General features: G+C 40.3%; 2 protein-coding genes across 3 annotated transcripts; one reads left to right on the top strand and one right to left on the bottom strand.

The window, feature by feature from the left end:
• Positions 1-3,966: 3,966 nt before the first annotated feature.
• On the bottom strand, positions 3,967-7,718 carry LOC121910293 (LRRN4 C-terminal-like protein). Its single transcript, XM_042431445.1, has 2 exons — positions 6,464-7,718; positions 3,967-5,825 (listed from the first exon to the last, which is right to left on the bottom strand). Exon 2 carries the CDS (start codon positions 5,815-5,817, stop codon positions 5,086-5,088), a length of 732 nt encoding a protein of 243 aa, XP_042287379.1. The 5' UTR covers positions 5,818-5,825; positions 6,464-7,718; the 3' UTR covers positions 3,967-5,085.
• A 2,489-nt stretch (positions 7,719-10,207) lies between these two features.
• On the top strand, positions 10,208-15,269 carry si:ch1073-224n8.1 (zinc finger protein 16-like). 2 transcript variants are annotated; one of them, XM_042432021.1, is made up of 3 exons: positions 10,208-10,409; positions 10,652-11,375; positions 11,505-15,269. In XM_042432021.1, exons 2-3 carry the CDS (start codon positions 10,664-10,666, stop codon positions 12,467-12,469), a joined length of 1,677 nt encoding a protein of 558 aa, XP_042287955.1. In that variant the 5' UTR covers positions 10,208-10,409; positions 10,652-10,663; the 3' UTR covers positions 12,470-15,269. The 2 variants fall into 2 exon arrangements, with proteins under 2 accessions (XP_042287955.1, XP_042287956.1); XM_042432022.1 differs by having other exon boundaries at positions 10,675-11,375.
• Positions 15,270-19,470: the final 4,201 nt, after the last annotated feature.

A 19,470-nucleotide genomic window follows, 5' to 3' on the forward strand; every position in this document is an offset into this window, starting at 1 on the left:
AGAAAGCAGCCATTATTGCCCCTGCTGGTGGATTACTAATAAGAAAGAAAAAAATATAACATTCATTTTTCCCAGCGCAAAATGCAAATTAATTTCATGAATAATTAATTGCATGAAAATGAATGATGGTTTTGAATAGGTACCAGCATGATGTTATGAGATGAACATAATATTATAACCTGCAATTACTTTCATTGCAGTAAAGCCGCTTAAAGCCTCGGCTACAAGCTGCTGCCATGAAATACTCTCTGTAAAGAGAGATGTTTTTTAAAAAAAAAATAATAATAATCACTCTTTATTAAATGTAATATTATATCCAGCACAGGGGGTAGACAAAATAATGTAAACACTTAATGAAGAATTAATTTAATTTTGGTAAACGCTGCAACAAAGGAGAGTCAAATTAGGCTGCTAATTAGCTTTTTTTCCACTCTATTTAAATTGTGGACAGTTTATCCATCATATCACTGAAGGTTAGCTTCAACTTCAACAGATTTCCCTTTTTATCATTTAAGTCTGTGTTTAGTGTATTAAATACAGTGATACATTTATCCACATATGTATACTCGTACCTTCATATTTCCATTTCATATTACTGTATACGTCACCGCATTTCAGAGTGGAATATTATACTGTAGATATTGCAGATTCAGATATTTAATTGCATACCAAATCTACTCATTACATGTCATAAAATAGATTTAAATGATTTTAAAAAGTTTATAAAAAAAATAGTTTAAGTAAGCTACAACCTTAAAATGTTGCTGACATCAGTAAAATAATAATATAACACCAACCACTGAACACTGGCCATTCTGCAAAGTTATTACATGTACTTTTAATACTTGACATACATTTTACTGATACTACTAGTGTACTCTTCCTTCAGTAAAGAATCTAAATACTTCACCCAACACAAATGTTGCAGGACTTCTGACAGGTGCACCTGCAACATTTGAGTGCAGGTGACTTTGATGCTGTTTTGTCCCTCGTTGCTTCAAAACCTCACGTTTCTGACAAAGGCTTCTAATTGGCATTGAGACTAATGTGACCCAGATTTGTGGATATATTTATAATGTTATGTTAGCTAATGTCCTTTTCTGCCCTTAAGTGCAGTCAGACCTCCTTCTCTCAGGTCTGAATGTGACCAGCAGAGGGCAATAAGGTGACTTTCGCCCCACCAGCCTTAAGGCACCTCAGAGAGGCCTGTAAACTGTGAGGTTCACTGCATGTTCCTGTTGGATATCTGCTCTAAAAAAAACACTCACTCTTGCTTGTTTCCGTTGTGAAAATAGTCTTGGGTGCTAATTGACTCTGATAAAAATCCTAGATTACTTAATGACCCCTTAATGTCATGACTGACATTTTCATATTTACTAAAGCTGATTAGGAGAGTCATTTTCCAACTCTTGTCTATTTAATCATCATTAGCCATGATGCAACACCTGCGAGTAGAATCCTAAACTTCATAAATACAAAAAAAACCATCATTCATCAGTTCATAGACCTCACAATACTCACACTGACACAAACATACACTCATGTTGTTGTGAATCATGCAGTCATAGCAACAGATTAACAGTGAACTCGGGGGTAGGTACAGACACAAACAAAGTGTTTTCCTGGAAAATTCCATAGCCTAAATTCAGCTGTGTCATTGATTTATGTACACAAACTGTTTGCTAAAAAAAGTATCATAAGTCACTCAATGCTTACTGAATGAGATAGTAGTGATTCAACATGACTTGGCTGTGAAGTGTACTGTTACATACATGTCCCGACTGCTGACTTTGTTGCAACACTCACTTGCTTCACCAAAAAAAAAAACTCGGATATATGAGATTCATTGGGATCGTTATCTGTTTTGTCTTCTGTTTAACAGTCAACTTGAGCAGAAATACTGTCATCATTGTGAATCACGCAGTAACAGATTACCAGAGAACTCGGTGATACTTACAGGAACAAAGAAGGTATTTTCATGTGAAATCCCAAAGCCAAAATCAGTTGATTTACTGTTTTATATACACTCACCGGCCGCTTTATTAAGTAAAGTGTAGGTACATATTTTGCCCCCTTCATGTATGTTAACGAGTAGAACATCTCTCTCTATAAAGTAGAATTATCACCTTTCTGATTATGTCAACAAAAAGTGAATAAGCTTTGGAAATGTAGATTTTATGGCAGAGCTGCTGTATTGGATTGCATGAGATTGCACGGATGCACCTAATAAGGTGGCTGGTGAGTGTACGTTCATGATCTCTTAAATAGAAAAGTGCTTACTGAATGAGATAGTAGTGATTCACCACGACTTGTCCCGGGTAAGAAGTGTCCTGTTACTCACATGTCCCCGCTGCTGACCTTGTTGCAAACCTCGCCTGCTTCATCACCAATAAAACAGCCTCATAACCGAGATTCATCAGGACCGTTAATTTGCTTAGTCGTTCACTTAGGATGTGGGAAATGAAAAACAATTCACAAGAACAGAAAATTTCCTACGCTTTTCAGGACTTTTTCCGCATTCTGCACCTCACATCTGTGCTTCCTCCAGATGGTCTTCCAAAGAACTATCAAACTGTCGGGAGTGACGTGCTGCCTTCCCAGAAGATGTTGACATATGGAATTTGAAATTGAATTTTGGAAACCATCAGGAGACTCATTCATTAGAAGAACAAAATACACAGATAAAAATCAAGCAGATCATGTAATAGTCTGTGTATCTTGTGTGCTGTATGTCCATTAATTATCAGCTATTTTTCCTCTTTTTTAAAAAACATTTTGTTCCAGTTATAGTCTGTATCATAGTTATTTATATGTAATTAAATGGGCTAGGTTACATTTTGAGATTAGAAAATGTCATACTGATGAGAGAAGTCTCTTTGAAATTTTCTTTACAGTCATGCGACTTTTCTGTCTCACAGTATATTGAGGTTATACATTTCTATGCTCTGCATTCTTATCATGAAAGAGCTCAGACACATTTCAACCCGAAGGGCAGCTTCAGAGGCAAAGCGCACTCAGCTTCCTCATTTTCCTCTTATCTGTATGTCTTGTTACCAGCTTGCTCATTGAGAACTTTTTCACTTTGCGTAATGCGTAAATTTTTATTTCCTCATGAACATCCACATACATTCAAGGTTTCGTAAGAATAAGTTTTTATTCAGAAAAGGAGAACCACAGCATCTGATGTACGCACTCCTCTATAAGTGCATGTTGGGTTGTTTTGGTACAGTCACTGCTCTGTCAGTGGTTGTGGTTTTCATTAAACCTTTCGTGGATTGGGTTAAAGTACATCTTGGTCTGGCTGTTTAAAACAGGATGTTACCACCACATGATACTGTACGCTGATGTTTTCATGTTTTCTCTCACAGTGGCCCATTCATGTCAAGATTTCTCTACCAGTTTCAGGGCGACTGCACTCAGGCTGAATATGTCATAAAAGCAACATCTTGAGGCTATTTCAGTGACTGAAATGAGCTGTCTGTTGTGTCTGCAAATTACAGATGTTAGATGTCTTCCATACAGCTCTCTGTAATGTAAGTTGTGCAGTGTAGTTGGAATAAAAAAAAAAAAAGACGCCAGGAGCGGTGGAACAACTCTGTGGCAGCAGGAAGAGCAAAAAGGAATTATAACATGGCTGCGAGACATGCAGATGGAGGCTTGCTTGAACATGAGATAAACTGGGAGGATTTAAATATTGGACTTTCTTCTCTCTCTCATCATGGCAAAAAATAAAAAATAAAAAAAAAGCCCGAAGCTTCTCACCAAACCCAGTGCTGAATAACTGGAAGTCTCAGCTGGAATGAGACGAGCCTCACAAAATCCATATCCGCTGAAGAGGCTGTTGTATGACAGCTGGAAAAACAGCTCCTAACACTCGGGCTCACCCACACTGACATAACTTCCGACAATGAAATAGATGGAAAGGCACACCCATCTAAAAGCTTTTAATAATTACACGTTTTGACATATGGGTGCAGCAGTTTTAATAGCAATGTTTGAACATACGTACATATACAGTAGCTCCAGTCTGCCTGACTTTTTGTGTTTCACTCTTAAACTTATATTTAAGGACACGTCAAAGAATCAAACCTTTAACATGTACAGGATTAAAGGCCACAACCAATCTATGTTCATAAATACAGTAGACTACATAATACAGCACATAATAGCATTTACTTTAAGACCCTGAAACTTTACACGATCCAGTCACTCTTTAATTAAACACAAAAAACAAGGAACTCTCACGGAGAGATTTAACGCATCTTAACACAACCATAAAATACACATTTTTTCCATATACAGTATGTTTTCACATAGCCACAGCTACTACTTTGCAAATCATACCATTTCATTTAAACTTCTGTAACCACTTTCTTGCCTTCTGCCACCCCTCTGTGTGGCATCACATGGCCTGTTATGAATCTATTTTTATTTTCATTGTATTTTATACTATTAAAAGTTTTGTATGAGCTGATTTTGATTAGTTCCTTTTAGCCATGTATGACAGAACATCTCTAACATTAAACAATAAATAAATACTTAAAGAACTATACAGGTAGTTTTGCATGTTATGTCCCATTAGTTACAAATGATTTGGAAAGCAGTAGCAAAAAGTTACTCCATAAATATTTTAACTCACTGGCACATTTCTTGAAGTCCTGATAGCTGATTCATATTTCAGAGCTCCAAACAAACAGCAAACATTTGAAATGCAAAACAAAAAAAAAAAAAAAAAAAAGACCAAATTCACATCAGCTGTCTTGCAGCATGTTTGCATGCTTATTACTTGTCATCTGGGTTTCATTCTTGGAAAACAACGCTGATGAATGCAATATTTTTCTGCATCTGATTTCCAAATCATGCTGTTGAAATTTCTTTGAACACGCTATCTCGGGGAGGGAGGGGGATGGGGGTTTCAGATGGTCTCTGTTTGTTATGCACTGAACATAACCAGCCTTACGTGAGATGATAAATCCAGTTGCCTCAAGCATTTTCAGAAAACATGTTTGTGTGGAAAATTAGACGTTATAATGTAGTCACAGTGAATGGACTGTAACAAAACCAAAGAGCGTCCAGTGTTTCTGTTCACTGAGTCTCAGGGATGTAGTGCATAGGCATGCTGGCCTCCTGTTTCCTTTGCCTCTTGTGCCTCCAGAGCAGGACGGCCAGCAAGAGGAGCAGCAGGAAGCCCAGAGCTCCCCCGATGAGTCCTGCTTTCAGAGGCAGACTGTGGTCTCTGGGATGGTACATCGTACAGGACGGCTTACTTCTTCCAGCATCATTCACTGCGACCACACACACTTCTGCTATGTGGTCTATGTCACCCACTGCTCCTCTCCTTTGGTCCTCACGAAACCGCCTGCTCTCTTGCTCCCCTACTGTCACAAGATAAGCTGTGACATATGAGAGAGGCGCACACCAATGAACGACAACCTCTGACCCATTCCAGGACACTGTTTTCAGGTCAGGGGCCTCTGGAATCTCAGTATACAAAGTAAACCCTGGACACAAGCAGCCGGTGGAGGCTGCTAGGTCGGTACAGGGGGTCTGATTCTCAAGACAGGGATTGTAGTCACATCGCTTTCTGGTCCCTCCATTTGTAAACGGTGTCTCGGGTACAGCAGGGCGGTCCGTGTCATCGTCATAGTAATCAGTTGGGGGGAGCGCACGGGCCTCGCTTGTAAACCCACTTGCTCTGAGAGGTGTTATGGGATTGGTCCCCGTGACTTCGGAGGTTGTAGGCAGGGGAGCGTAACCTCTGATGAAAACCAGGCAAATGATCACCAGGGGAAGAGGAAGGTCCCTGAGGGCAGCCATTGTGCAGTCTGGAAATCATAGAAAGTAAAATTCCATCAGTGTTTTAGAAAATGTGTTTTTTGCATTGGACTGAAAAATATTAGACCCTTGGGCTTCCAGCAGTATGTACATTGAGAGAGTCAGTGTCTTTTAAAAAGAGCCTGAATGAAGACAGACAGTTATCTCTCCCCTGATGCAGAGGAAAGTACTAACAAATGGCTTATGTGAGCCTAGATTCAGATCTTACAAAATCAAAAGTGTAAACTGTTTCTGTGTGTGAAATAGACCACATTTGTCAAGCTTGGGAAACACTTCACACTAATTTGGCATTCCAGGCGGTATTGCGCAACAGGTCCAAATGGCTACACACCCAAGATACAGCGCAGCCCTTGTCAGCTAGATCCAGTTACAGGAAAGCTGCTTTTTGCCATTTCCACAAAAATCCACACAGACATACCTGAAGTGTACTCTGCGGTGGATATGCATACCGCTATAACAATGAAGCCCATTCAAAAAAATCTCCTCAGATAAGTTTGTGTTCAACTGAATAGAAAACAGAGCAGGAGCCCTCCATGAATACTAATGTACTTTGTGCTCTTTTTTTTGGCACGGCTCAGTTCTACACGCCTGTGTGAAGAGTGAAAATGTGTTAAAGAAATGAACTTACCTGTTGCTTGCAAAAGTTTTTAATCCTTATCGGAACGTGGATCAGCTTCTTCTTTCTCTCCTTGTCTTCCCTCCACTTGCTCCCTCTCTGTCTCTTTCCCCCCTTTATATATTTTCCTTCTACCAAACAATCACCTCCTTCTTTCTGCCCTCCCACAATCCCCCCCTTCTCCCTCACTCACGACCCTTGTGCACCAGCTCCACCTCCCTTCTTGTTAAATGCTTTACTGAGTGAGTGTGCATGCTATTAGTCGTATCACTATAGTCTGCTATTACTTACATCACTGTTGACTACGGTAATTTCAGATAAAGTGAACCACGTGAATTCCTGTTACATCTCTTTGGAATGTTCAGGTTTTTCAGAGCATGTCTCACTTGTTAATGATCTCTTGTTTTCTTTTTAGGGCTGTGAGGAATTGAATAGTTTCCAGGATTCTTGTGTAAGATTCATTAGAATTTGTCATCCATGACATATGGAAGTGGCTCCAGACAGACTATCCCATCTTGTTAACCCCCATAACCTCCCACCTAAATAAATTATGTGACTTAGCCTGAAACACTGCTGTAATACCAGAGCTGAAAGAGACTGAAACTGTTGTGCAGCTGTTAACCAGAGGCCGGAAACAAACCTGACTGGACATGTACACGGACTGACACAGACTGGTACTTTTCTTTAAAAAACGGTATGAATACAAATAAGTAGTGGTATTTCTATGTATCACCAAACATGACGAGATAACACCACTGGGAGTTATCCATATCCAGGGAAGAAAGGGGCATTTTGTTGAGGTGACGTGTGGAAAAGCAACTTTACATGATGAAAGCGGTTTACTCTGATTATACAAAGTGACCGCAATTGGCTCACACTGTGCTGTACCAAAGAAATTTAATCATAATGGTAAATTTAGCTCAGTCGATAACATCAATTCAGATTTTTTAACATACTGTATGCATCACATTCCTGCTACAGTATGAAAAGATATTGTTCCTGTCTGTCTTGTAATTCAGCAGGAACCAATATCTTGACAGACACAACATCATGAATATCTACTTTCCCCCTGGTATTAATTATTTACCATCTTTTATCATTTAGTGTTTATCTTTCTGTCTTGTGTGTGCATGTTTCTGTGGGTGAGCGAATATGTTTAGGGAAAAAGTACATACAGGAAAGAGTGTGGGTGTGTAAGTGTGAAGGAGACGTATATATTTACATCAACGAATGTGTGTGTGTGTGTGTGTGTGGGTGGGTGTGTTTATGTATTGTGTTTATATGTTATATGTGAATCACTGAAAAACATTCAGTATCTATTTTTGTCTCATTTCGTAATATTTTTTTCTTTACCCAAAGAGACTGTGACACAAACTTTTTTTTATTTATTTTTTTTTAAAGTTTCTAGGAATGAAGATGGTGTGACAGGAAATATGAGTTAGTTACAGACGGTGGTGAAGTAACCAAGTAAGAAATATTTCTGATGTGACTGTGGATGTGACACAAATTCACGCAGATGGTTGCTGTTAGATGGTATGTTACATAATCTTATAATGTACTCCCTGTCTGTGCCACAGGCCACATCAGTTTTTCCTCCAACCGCTGCAGCTGGCTGTGATTTGTCTGCTTTCATAATCGGAAATGAAACTAAAAAGAATAAATTATTCTAATTTTAGACATGAAAGCAGTCCACATGAATACTACAAGGTCACACAACACCCAGTATGGTCAAAGTGATGTGAGTGACTAAAGAAAAATCATTAGTTGTGATTTTTCTACAGCCTATGGAAAAGTGTCTAAAAAGTAAAAAGTAGTCACATAATGCTTTTTTCTTTTACTGGTTTCCTTATTTGAGTTGGTGTGGCCCACTGACTCCCTGGATGTTTACTAGCAGGCAAAACCAAGTGTTAAATATAGAGTTTAGAAACCTAAATAGTTTCTTTATTGTTTTTAAATCTCATTTTGTCTTTATATCCAGCTCACTTGTTGTTTAATGCACACAGGAATGAGGCACTGCAACACATATTTTCAATAATACTGTAATGACAGAAATAAGTGGTAAAACATCCCCAACTGACAATTCATCTTGAAAAAAAAAACAATAATAAAGCAATGAACAAACCCATAAATTTAAATAAAACAAGGTCAGGTGCTCAGTCTTAAAATGTTTAGAGTCATTCCAGTTCTCTGACTTATTACATGTCCTCAGTATCGTCCATTATTAAAGCAGCCGACACTGCCTCCTACAGTCAATATAATAAGAAGCAACAGACTCCTCCAGAGGTTAGAAACATTAGATATGGGTGTGATATTATTTAAGCGAAGAGTCAGACTGAGTCTGTCTTTTTTCAGTGTCATAACTGGGTGTGTTGGTGGAATTAATTAGTTTTCATGATGGATTATTGCACTGGGAGCGGCTTGTCTGCGGGGCATCAGATAGTTCATGATACGTTTAGTCAGTTTCCAAAATTAAAATAGCTTGCATTTACAGCTCGCAGCATACTGCTGTGGGATAAACAGTTGTTTCCTACACTAGTTTCATATTGTATAACCTACCGAGAGGTCGGTGACCTGCGGGTATTTTGGAATTTGAACCCTGGATGTATAATTTTAGATTTAACAAGGCAAACTTCAGCCTTTCCCCCTCAAATGGCTGCTGCACGGCTGCACAATGGGGCACATTTCACCCTCAGTAGTAACTTGCAGGCTGATTAACCCTTGGAGATTGATGATGCATATTACACTCATACATGGACGGAACTCCTGTCTCTTTAGGAAAGATAATGTGATCATTTTAGTTTAAACATGCAACAAACATAAATATGCTGCAAAACTAGAATCATTACAGGTTACAAAACAGAAGTGGCCTAATCAGTTGTTGAACTATAAGTGCATTTACTTAAACACTACACTTGAGTACAATTTTATAGTTGGCTACTTGTACTTTAGTATTTCCATTTCATGCTACTAACATCTACTCCATTATGTCTACATTTCAAAGGGAAGTTCTGTACTTTTTACTGCACTACATTAATTTGACAGCTCACTACTTACTTTACAAAACACACAAAACATATAGGCTATGATCAGCTTATGAATATGACACAGTGGTATAAACTATCCAACAGTAGGCCTATATACAGAGTTTAAATGAGCTTCATACACATGAGCTACTTCTACATCAATTCATCAGTATTGATAACCTAATATTTAATAGTATAGCACTCACAGGGCCATTTTTCCAATACCTTTAGTTTTGATAAACATAGTGGACCAATATGTAGATAAAAATACTTATGCACTTTTACTTGAGTAACATTTTCATCTGAGTAAGCTATTCTTAGAGTGTGGTAGCCTCTTTCACTTGAGTAAAGGATATGAATACTTCTTCTATCTCTGACTTAATGAAAAGAAAATAACAGCCCCTAGACTGGAGACAACTGATTGCACAACAATGATTATTAGAAGAATGAATGAATGGATTTGTCCATTTCACCTAATCGTGCCTGCCGGAGATGAAAATGTCGAACATGTGCATACAGGATATATCTTTACATTCTTACACATAGTAGTGTATCTGAGCTGATCATTTTTAGACAGAAAGTGGAAAATCTACTCTCAATGCAGGATTTAAAAGTTGCTCAACTCTACGGCTTCTTTGAAATGTGTTTGTAGTGTTGCCAATGAAACTCCCTTCAAGTCAAGATCCAGGGAAAATTAAACCCACTTCACCAAGCTGCCTCCTGACATCATCAGTGTGCGACAGGCCTCAGTGTACATTACAGTAACAGTGCAGTGCTGCAGGTAAGAGCTGGAGATGGGTGAGTCGCTGCAGAGGATGCATGGTATTAAAGTCTTTAAGCAATAACTTACAGACTTGACCAACGCAGTAAAAGAGCATCAGCACCTTCCTGCAGCAGGGATCACCTCGTCCGGAAGAACACGTCCTCGATCGATCGTGAGTTTTTAAAAGCTTGCAGGCTAATGTTAGCGAGCGGATCCAGGCCCTGCGAAGACTCTCAAGAGTTCACTGCAATTGTTTTTGTCAGCGACGCCAGATAAACAGCTAATGTGTGCAGATGTAACTGGCGACGCTTGACTGGCTGCATAAATTAAGTAATTGATCCGCTTCGCTTGAATTTTTTTTTTAATTTTTTTTTTTTTTTTTGCTGCTGCTGCTTTCTAAACATCACATTAAAGCCTGCAAACGTCATGACTTCCAGGAGGACAGGCTACACTGGCAGCATGGACTCATCTCCGGCGAACAGCGGCTCAGTCCACAGTGGAAACCGTAAACAGAGTATCATCAACATCCCCGACAGGCCCGGACCGGAGTCGTGTTACGAGCGGAAAGCAGACAAGGCTGGATACGGAGCTTCGCACGGAGGCGTGACGGTAACGTCCCTGAAATCCCGTCTCGCACCGACTATCCAGACTGCCATGTCCGCCGCGGTCGATACCCTCCTGGGCGAAGTGGTGCTGGTGCTCAATGAGACACAGCAAGAGCTGCTGCACAAGGAAGAGGAGAATGAAAGACTCAAAGTGCGCCTTGAAGTGTCCGAGAGGGAGTTGAAGACTTTGCAGGAGTGCCTGTGTAGCGCCCAGAAGCTCATAGACCAGCTGCAGGTTTCATACACAGGCCCTCAGACCATTAGTCAGTCAGTCTTTGCCCCATCGCTGTCTTCCATGGCTTCAATGACTGCAGGCTTGGACAGGGACCACCAGAACCCTCGAAATGTGAACGGAGCAGGTGTTGACTTGGGTCTCGGTGGATCTGTGGATGAATCACTTCATGGGTTTGAGCCAAGAGATGATTACAAAATGTGCCAGCTTTCAATCCAACCAGATGGCTCAGTGACTAACCACGCTCTGGACTCCTTTGCATCCAACACCTCTCATATGTGCTCCGATACCAGCAGACCAGGTAAATATAAAATGTGCTGTTTATTCTTTGACTGTGAGTCGGACAAAATTAATTAATTCATGAATTAATGGACACCTGTATTCACCTCTGTGTTTGTTGACATCTCTGCATGTTTTGGTTTGTCTGTAGATGAGAGGTCGTCTCAGGGACCAGGTGGAGCATCCAGGTTTGAGATTAAAGAGGAGCAAGGACCAGCTTCAGGCTCCGGTCAGTCCGGCAGGAAGGAGCCTGGGATGCGAAATGACAATAGAGATGCAGAGGGATCGTCCCACAGCGTGGGTGACCTCGGCTACGTTCAAGTCGGAGGGGACGGAGGTTCCCAGCGTTCCTTTACTCACCCTCTGCGTCACCAAAGACCCGTGCGAGAATGCACCAGTGCCTTGCAACAGGGCGGACTTGATGGACAAAAATCGTTGGTTAGGACTTCTGGAGCCGGGAGAGGGGACAGCGTTTCACCAGGCCGAGTGGAGGACTCGGCAGGACCTTCTGCCTCAGACCCAGTAGGGGAGCCCTCTGGAGATCGGCCCCACCACTGCTTGGAGTGCGGAAAGACCTTCCGCCTGATCTCCAGCCTGAAGAAGCACATTCGCATCCACACCGGAGAGAAGCCATACCCGTGCGCGGTCTGTGGCCGCCGTTTCCGTGAGTCGGGCGCTCTTAAGACCCACCTGCGCATACACACGGGTGAGAAACCGTACTCTTGTTCTGAGTGTGGAAACTGCTTCCGCCACTTGGACGGTTTGCGCAAACACCGACGCACACACACGGGGGAGAAACCATACGTGTGCGCCATCTGCGGGAAGCGCCTGAGCCGCCTGCAGCACCTCAAACACCACCAGCTCATCCACACCGGAGAGAGACCGTGCTGCTGCCCCTTCTGCAACCGCAGCTTCAAGGAGCCCGCGGCACTGCGGAAGCACATCCGCACGCACCGGGAGGAAGGCGGTCACATGGGAATCGGTGCCAGTGATGACACGGACCCAGACGCCATGGATGACATTAACAACCTTCATCCAGCGGCTCCGTCCCCGCAGATGAGGTTTGGGGAGTGGGGGGCAGAGGAGGATGACAGCTCAGTTGTGGACTGTGTGTAAGGATGGTTAAAGGGGTAACTGTCTGTCGGTGTTCTTACCAGAAATATATACTACAGGTGAAGAAAATGAAATGTTTGTGTAGTTAGTAAACATGATGGATCATCTCTGTTCCATGCCGTTGAAGTGAAGAGTCCGGCTACATATAACCCGAGCCTGGGGAGTTTTTTCGTCTGGTTCTGGCATTTTCATGTTTTACATATTTAGATGTAAAAATAACTTTTAAAATACACACTGTACATTCTTCAACGGCGACTATTTTCTTATCCGGACCTTCATCAAGCAGCAGCAGTAGCGCACAGGTTGTTCTTGGCACAGGATGTTTCTAGTTCATCAGCTTCCCGGCAATAATTTGGGAAATTCATGGCAGAAATGAACACACTTTAAAAAAATGTACAAGTGCTTTGAGCACTCTTATTCATCAACTGAGGCGCTGCTGCTGCTGCCTTTCAAGGTAATTCCCTTCTGGATTTTTAGTCGGGACAAAGTGTTACGATTCGGGTCACGATTCTCTTTAAGTTGCACACATTAGACATGTTTTGAATTGTTACTAATTAGACGTGCTTTTTGCCAACACTAAGCTGCTCAGATTGATAGAAATGTATCCATTTAGGGCTGGTTCATGCTTCCTGTGCAGGCAGGCAGACATACAAAACAAAAAATTGGATCACTTTCACTTTAAAGAGCGACTCCACCTGCGTTCTTTTCCTGGTTTTACAAATGGAAACACCCACCCAGCCGTTAGCAAAAAGCAGTGACGTGGCTTAGAGCGCTGAGGCCCCACCGCCCCACCGCCCCACCCACCACCACTACCACCACCACCACCACCACACACATAGTCCGCTGTAAGTTAGAGCATTAAAAATTGTCCAGATATACTACAAACGACATTGCAGCGCTGAATCTGAGTGTGTGAGATGTTTACAAATGGAGGGACAGACAGCTGGAGAGTAGGTAGGTAGGAGGGAGCAGAGCCTGAGCTTCGGGATGAATAACACCCGCGAGTCACATCGGATTCTGCTCTGATGTGCTGTCGCTGCTGATCAGGTGGGCATATCGGTTTATATGTAACGTCATAACACAGAAACCTACGTCAGGTCACATGGGGACAAACTTTTTAGAAGGGCTTGAGAAAATAGCATTTTGACACTAAAGCATACGTATTTCAACCAACGTTAGAATTTTCTGATTTGAATACATATGCAACACTAATGTGAAGCTACAGAATAATGTACCTGCCCTTTAATGCTCCCTAAGACCAGGAAAGTTTAAAATATGGCGATAATAACCTGACAATACCCGGCTCCTATCATGATATTGTTATTATATTGATAAATCTCCCAACTCTACCTCAGTATTCGTCCGTGTGTTACGGGTCTTATATTGTCTGCTAATCCTGTTTGGAGGTGTTAACAGCGCTACACGATAGGCAGTCATTAAAAAAAAAAAAAAAAAAAGAATTTGTCAGTTTACTTATAGTCACCTGGTTTCTTAACCTAATCAATTAAGTTGATTTAATTGAAAAATTAGATAGTTTTTTCCAGTGATTGTCACACTCAAGTGGATGCATTTACATAGAAGGATCTCTTACAATACTAATGAAGAACCAAAACGCTAAAATATAATTTCTGAGTACATTTACGCTGTCATGTGTGTCTTCATGAAGCATGAACCAGTTTTTACGCTTCAGTCAGCAGATCCTCGCTTCTGTCCTGTCCTCTCTCTCTCTCTCTCTCTCTCTCTCTCTCTCTCTCTCTCTCTCCCTCTCCCTCTCTCCTCTTCTTTTCAGTTACACAGCGAAGATGTCGTCTTGTCAAGCTGAAGTCATCAGTCAGCAACTTTCGAATCAGTACACGCACTTATTTGTTCACCGAAACAGAGTCAGATGACATCAACATGCACCCAGATCAGCAGCTTAAATCCAGTTTTAGTATCTCCTTAGTCGTATTATCGTCTCTATCTTCTGGACCACATCTTAGCATTCCATTTTTATTTTCGTTCAAGCTGCTACTGTTTGTCTAGAAAGCCTTTTTTTTTCTGGACTTGTGTCGTTGTTACCAGCCAGTTACTAGCAATTACTAGCGGACAGACTTCGGTGCTTGCATGTGCATATCTGTTCTTCTGCTGGCAGCAATGATCCCTTTCCCACCCTGTCTGTTTCTGTAAATAAGAATGTAGTTTTAGCCATTTTATCCGGTTTAATAAGGGTTAACATTTGTGGAAAAGTTCATGTGCAACAATGCCATTTAAAGAAAAGAAAAAAAAAAAAAAAAAAAAAGTAATGTGCTTTAAAAACATGAGTATGCTAACATACAATGTAAATATATATAATCTTATTAAATTTCTTCCTCATGTTGTTCCTGAATGATCCGATGTGACACGACTGATGCATCAGGGTAAACAGCAGAGCATTAATCTTCTCAGCCTTCTGAGCTATACTGTAGGTCTCGTGTCCATTTTTCTATGTATACTATTATAATGGTCTCCATGTAACTATTCTATGTACATTTACGAGTGTAAGTCATTTGGAAAGGAGCTCAAAATGTTAAATATTTGTCACTGTATACCCAGAAAACAACTTGCCAAGGTAGTCTTACCCCAGATGATCATATTTATTGTTTTTTGTATCACATACGAGGGGGGCCTTTGCATGTAGGTTTCAACTAAGATGGCATTCTTCTTTCAAAGTCGGTGTTAAATGTGAAATTAATTACTTTTTTATGCTTCTGTGTTCAAAATATACCCCCCCCACATTGCATTCATCCTACTGTAAATGTTACTATATTAAAGGGCCTTGTTTCTACTTCTTTTTTCTGTGTTTGTTTATTGAATATTTACGATTAAGAGGTTACTTCAATGTCTAATGTAGTTACAGTTTTGTTTGCTTTAAGCCATAAACATCCAGATGATTAAGAGCTTTTTTGAGACCAGAATTAAATTATGACGGCAGTAAAATAATCTAGATCAACGGTTTGAGATTGTGGTGTCCGTGTTGCTTCAGTTTCGTGTTGATTCGTTTCATTTGTATCGTGGTAGGAGACAAGGAAAACCACGGGAACGCCGAACTGATAGTGCACTGTAGGTGCTGTGGACACGCCCAGAGACAGGTCCCAAATAACAACCTTACTCTTCTCTCAATGCTGTGTAACGACAGCTGCGTTCATACACACAAACTGCTATTTTAGGTGGTCTTTGTTATAATTACAGAAGCTCAACAGGTGAGATGTAACGGAATGTATAGCGGCATTTCATCCATCCATAACACCAGAAAGTTTTGTGTCACGCTTTAGTTTTTGCGGATAAACCACAATTTTCTGATTTTATTTAAATTAAAGTACCTTTCATCTCCAACTTCTGTATTTCAATCAGGAGAGACGCAGTGAATGACATAAAGATAATTGTTTATTATAACAGATGATGTGGTGGTAATTAAGTCTTGAAAGTCTTTGGCACAAGGAGATTTTTAATTGAGGGGCATCAGCCCTGAACAGCTGCATAATAAATCCTCCCATGGAGTCCAGACACTGGTGGTGGTGGCTGATGACTTCTGATGAGGCTGATGAAGAGGCGAAGCTGATAAATCTCTGAAGACTAAGTGGTGATGGGGAGGTGGAGGAGCGTGCATAACAGCAGCATGAATGCACTAAAGGCAGAGAGAGAGAAACATATTTTAAAAGACAGCAGCAAAATGATAGGCTAACAACGGTGGTGTGTAGCTGTGCTATTGGACAGATGTGAACAGCTGATGTGAACAGCTGATAGCTGAATTGACAACCCCAGACAATGACAGCATGGGAAATTATGAGTGAGCATGCGTGAAAGATGTGAATGGCAGGATAAAATGAGAAATATAACTACAGGCCTATGCATGCAAAAGATAGTCTTCCTGACTGAACTTTCACTAGAGCTCCATTTATCTGAATTCATTCACCATATATCATAAAAACACATTTGTTCCTCTAGTGTTGAAGACTTTTTTTCCCCCCATTTTTTGCAATTTCTTTTATGTCCAGCACAGCGTAGAATAAATGACCTCCTGACCTACTTTAAGAAAAATCAGACACATTTAGGTTACAAATGAAGTACTTTCACAGCTCAAAGATATGTGTTGGTTCATGAGCAACAACACTGAATACACTTGATTTAATGAAGGATCCCATCAATGCACCTGGTGTATAAATACAGCAGTGTCATGACTTCATGTCATTATATCCTCATCACAGTACGTCCACATGAAATACTGTAAACTGTATCTCAAATACCGTTCAAGATGTCTTATATAAACATCATAATCCAATGAGCTGGATAAGCTTTTATCACAGCTATACAAAACTAAAAGAATACATCTAAATGGTACTGGGATCACTGATATATAGTTATGCTGAAATAACCATAGTTAATATACTGTGTTACAGTGGTTCATAACATTTTTTCCATGTGCGCCCTTTATAACAATTTGCACCAACGAAAAGGTCACATATTTCTATGAGCTCTGAGCACGTAAATGTCCAAACAAAATTTTTATGGAGTAGAAAAATGTGTTTATTCTTTTTTTAACTTGTTGATGATCTCATGAGCCCGCAGATTCATCTTGAGATCACCTTGAGATGAGCCAGAAAACAGATATTTGAGTGATGCTTTGGTGATAGTAGTTAGTAGATAGTAGATAAACAGGAACAGAAATACAAAACATTCCTTTATTTCATGTTGATAATCTGATTGGAATATGATAAACCACATTTTTGTTTATCTAAAAATGTAAAAATGACAAGCCTGCTGATGGAGCCTGAATAAAGTCACACATCAAATTCCTCTGCATAAATTTACTGCTGGACAAACACATCAGTGTTGTTTTGCACAGTCATAATGGGACAGTTTAAGCTTCCTCTTTGCTGTACAGAGAGACTTTTTAACTTGTCACATGATTAACTTTAAATTTAAATCAAGTTGATTAACATGACATTTAAAAAGAGAAGAAGACAGATGAGACAATGACAAACTGAGGAGTACTAACTGGTGACCAAAGACGAGGAGGTCCTTGATATTTTCAGCATGATAAAAGGTGGAGACTGCTGTTATGAGGTATGTGGGTTAATTATTTCTGTGTGTGTGTGTGTGCGGTCAGTCATAGGCTACTTTTGGAGACAAATTTTAAATTTAGGACAAAAGCCGTGCCCCCCCCCCCCAAAAAAAAGCTGATTTTTGGGTCAGTGGTGATGGTTAAGGTTAGGGTGAGTCTTCAGTAAATGAATCTAAGTCTATGAAATGTCCCCAAAAGTGACCATGGTCTGATATGTATGTGTGTGTGTGTGTGTGTGTGTGTGTGTGTGTGTGTGTGTGTGTGTGTATGTGTGTATGTGTGTGTGTGTGTTACTGTACTGGGATTTTCTTGCTGTCTATAGTATATGTCCACTGGTGTAAGAAGTATTGAGATCTTCTTAAAGATCCCCTCCAGACATGTTTTAAGACATATGAAATTGCTCTGCTTTGAATAATAATTTGTGGAGCATGATTAGCTCCCAAACTAGTTGTGATGTCATAAGTCATGCTCAAAGCGTATACCTCTTAAACTCAGATTTGAGGTGAGCAGAGAGAAACTTTCCACTTTCAGTAGCTGAATGTGAAAACAGTCTTTTGGTTTCAAACTCTGCACAAACATCATTCTGCACAGTGAAGCTCAAACATCCAACGGAAGGAACAAGAAGGAAAACATATTTTTGAGAGGAGGGGGACTTCGAGTATAAATACAACCACAGTATAGAAATACTCCATTACAACTAAAAGTCCAGCATTATGCATCATTATGCAAAATGGCGCTATAAATGTGGTAGAGCAAAAAGTACAATATTTCTCTCAAAAATGTAGTGAAGTAGAAGTATCATAAAATGGAAATACTCCAGTAAAGACGAACAGGGAAAATCGGCTACATCCAGTTTTTTTTTTTCCCTGACGACGCCACTGAAAGACTCACTTGTGAAAGGATGCAAACTTGTTTGAACAAAACAGACCACAAATGGGGGTTATGACATCAAGTTGAAGCAAGTGCTGTGGAAGGCACTTAAACACAATGTTATCCTGAATGCATCAGTGGAAGTTCACACAGAGCTGAGGCTGTGATTCATTAAAACCAGCAGCAAGGGAACTTCACCGGTCAGTGAGAGACGAGCATCTTAACAACGGCTATTTTAACGACAGAGAGAGAGAGAGAGAGAGATGGAAAAGGAAATACTACTGCAAAATCCACTTCACCTGCTACTCTGAAGTACTTTATACTTCTATTCCACTGTATTTCAGAGTGAAAGCACACTACACTGCATTCATCTGACAGTTAGAGTTTCTTTGCAGATTAGGATTTTAAAAATGTAGATGCGTATGTGTTATACAGAAAACCACTATAGTAGTAACAGTATATAAAGCAGTTCAGATTGCTCAGCCTCAGCCAGACACATCTGTAATAATGATCCAATAATATAATAATATAATAATATGGCACTGACAGAGGCCATTCTGCCAGCGTAATAAGAACTAGTATTCTTACTTTTGAAGTAAAACTATATATGCAAGAATTTCACTTGTGATGGAGTATTTTTACATTGTGGTATTGATACTACAAATAAATCACACTCATCCTCAGATACACAGAGTTCCTTCTGTCTGTCAACATCTGTTTTTATCTTTAGGTTGTGAAATACAGCTGTTTATTTCTCGCTTCTGTTTGTCATTATAGTCTCGTGCGGTGAGTAAAGCCACCATTTCAGTTTTCGGGAGGGAAGTAAAAAAAAAAAAACCTAAACAATAATATTGTACTAATACTGATACTCGGGGATGGTTTATGTGTGACCTACGATGTTATTTGCATTCTGTGTGTGTGTCTTGGCAGCCGATGATGCTGTGATGGCGAGGAGTGCAGGCAGAGAGAAATGTGAGAGCGGCCTGTGAACTCTCTGCAGGCCCATGCAGTCATTTCCTCAGCGACTGAAAGCAAACACTCTCACTTTTCGGAG

The sequence above is a fragment of the Thunnus maccoyii genome, chromosome 13 (assembly GCF_910596095.1).
Source record: "Thunnus maccoyii chromosome 13, fThuMac1.1, whole genome shotgun sequence".
Lineage (NCBI taxonomy): Eukaryota > Metazoa > Chordata > Actinopteri > Scombriformes > Scombridae > Thunnus > Thunnus maccoyii.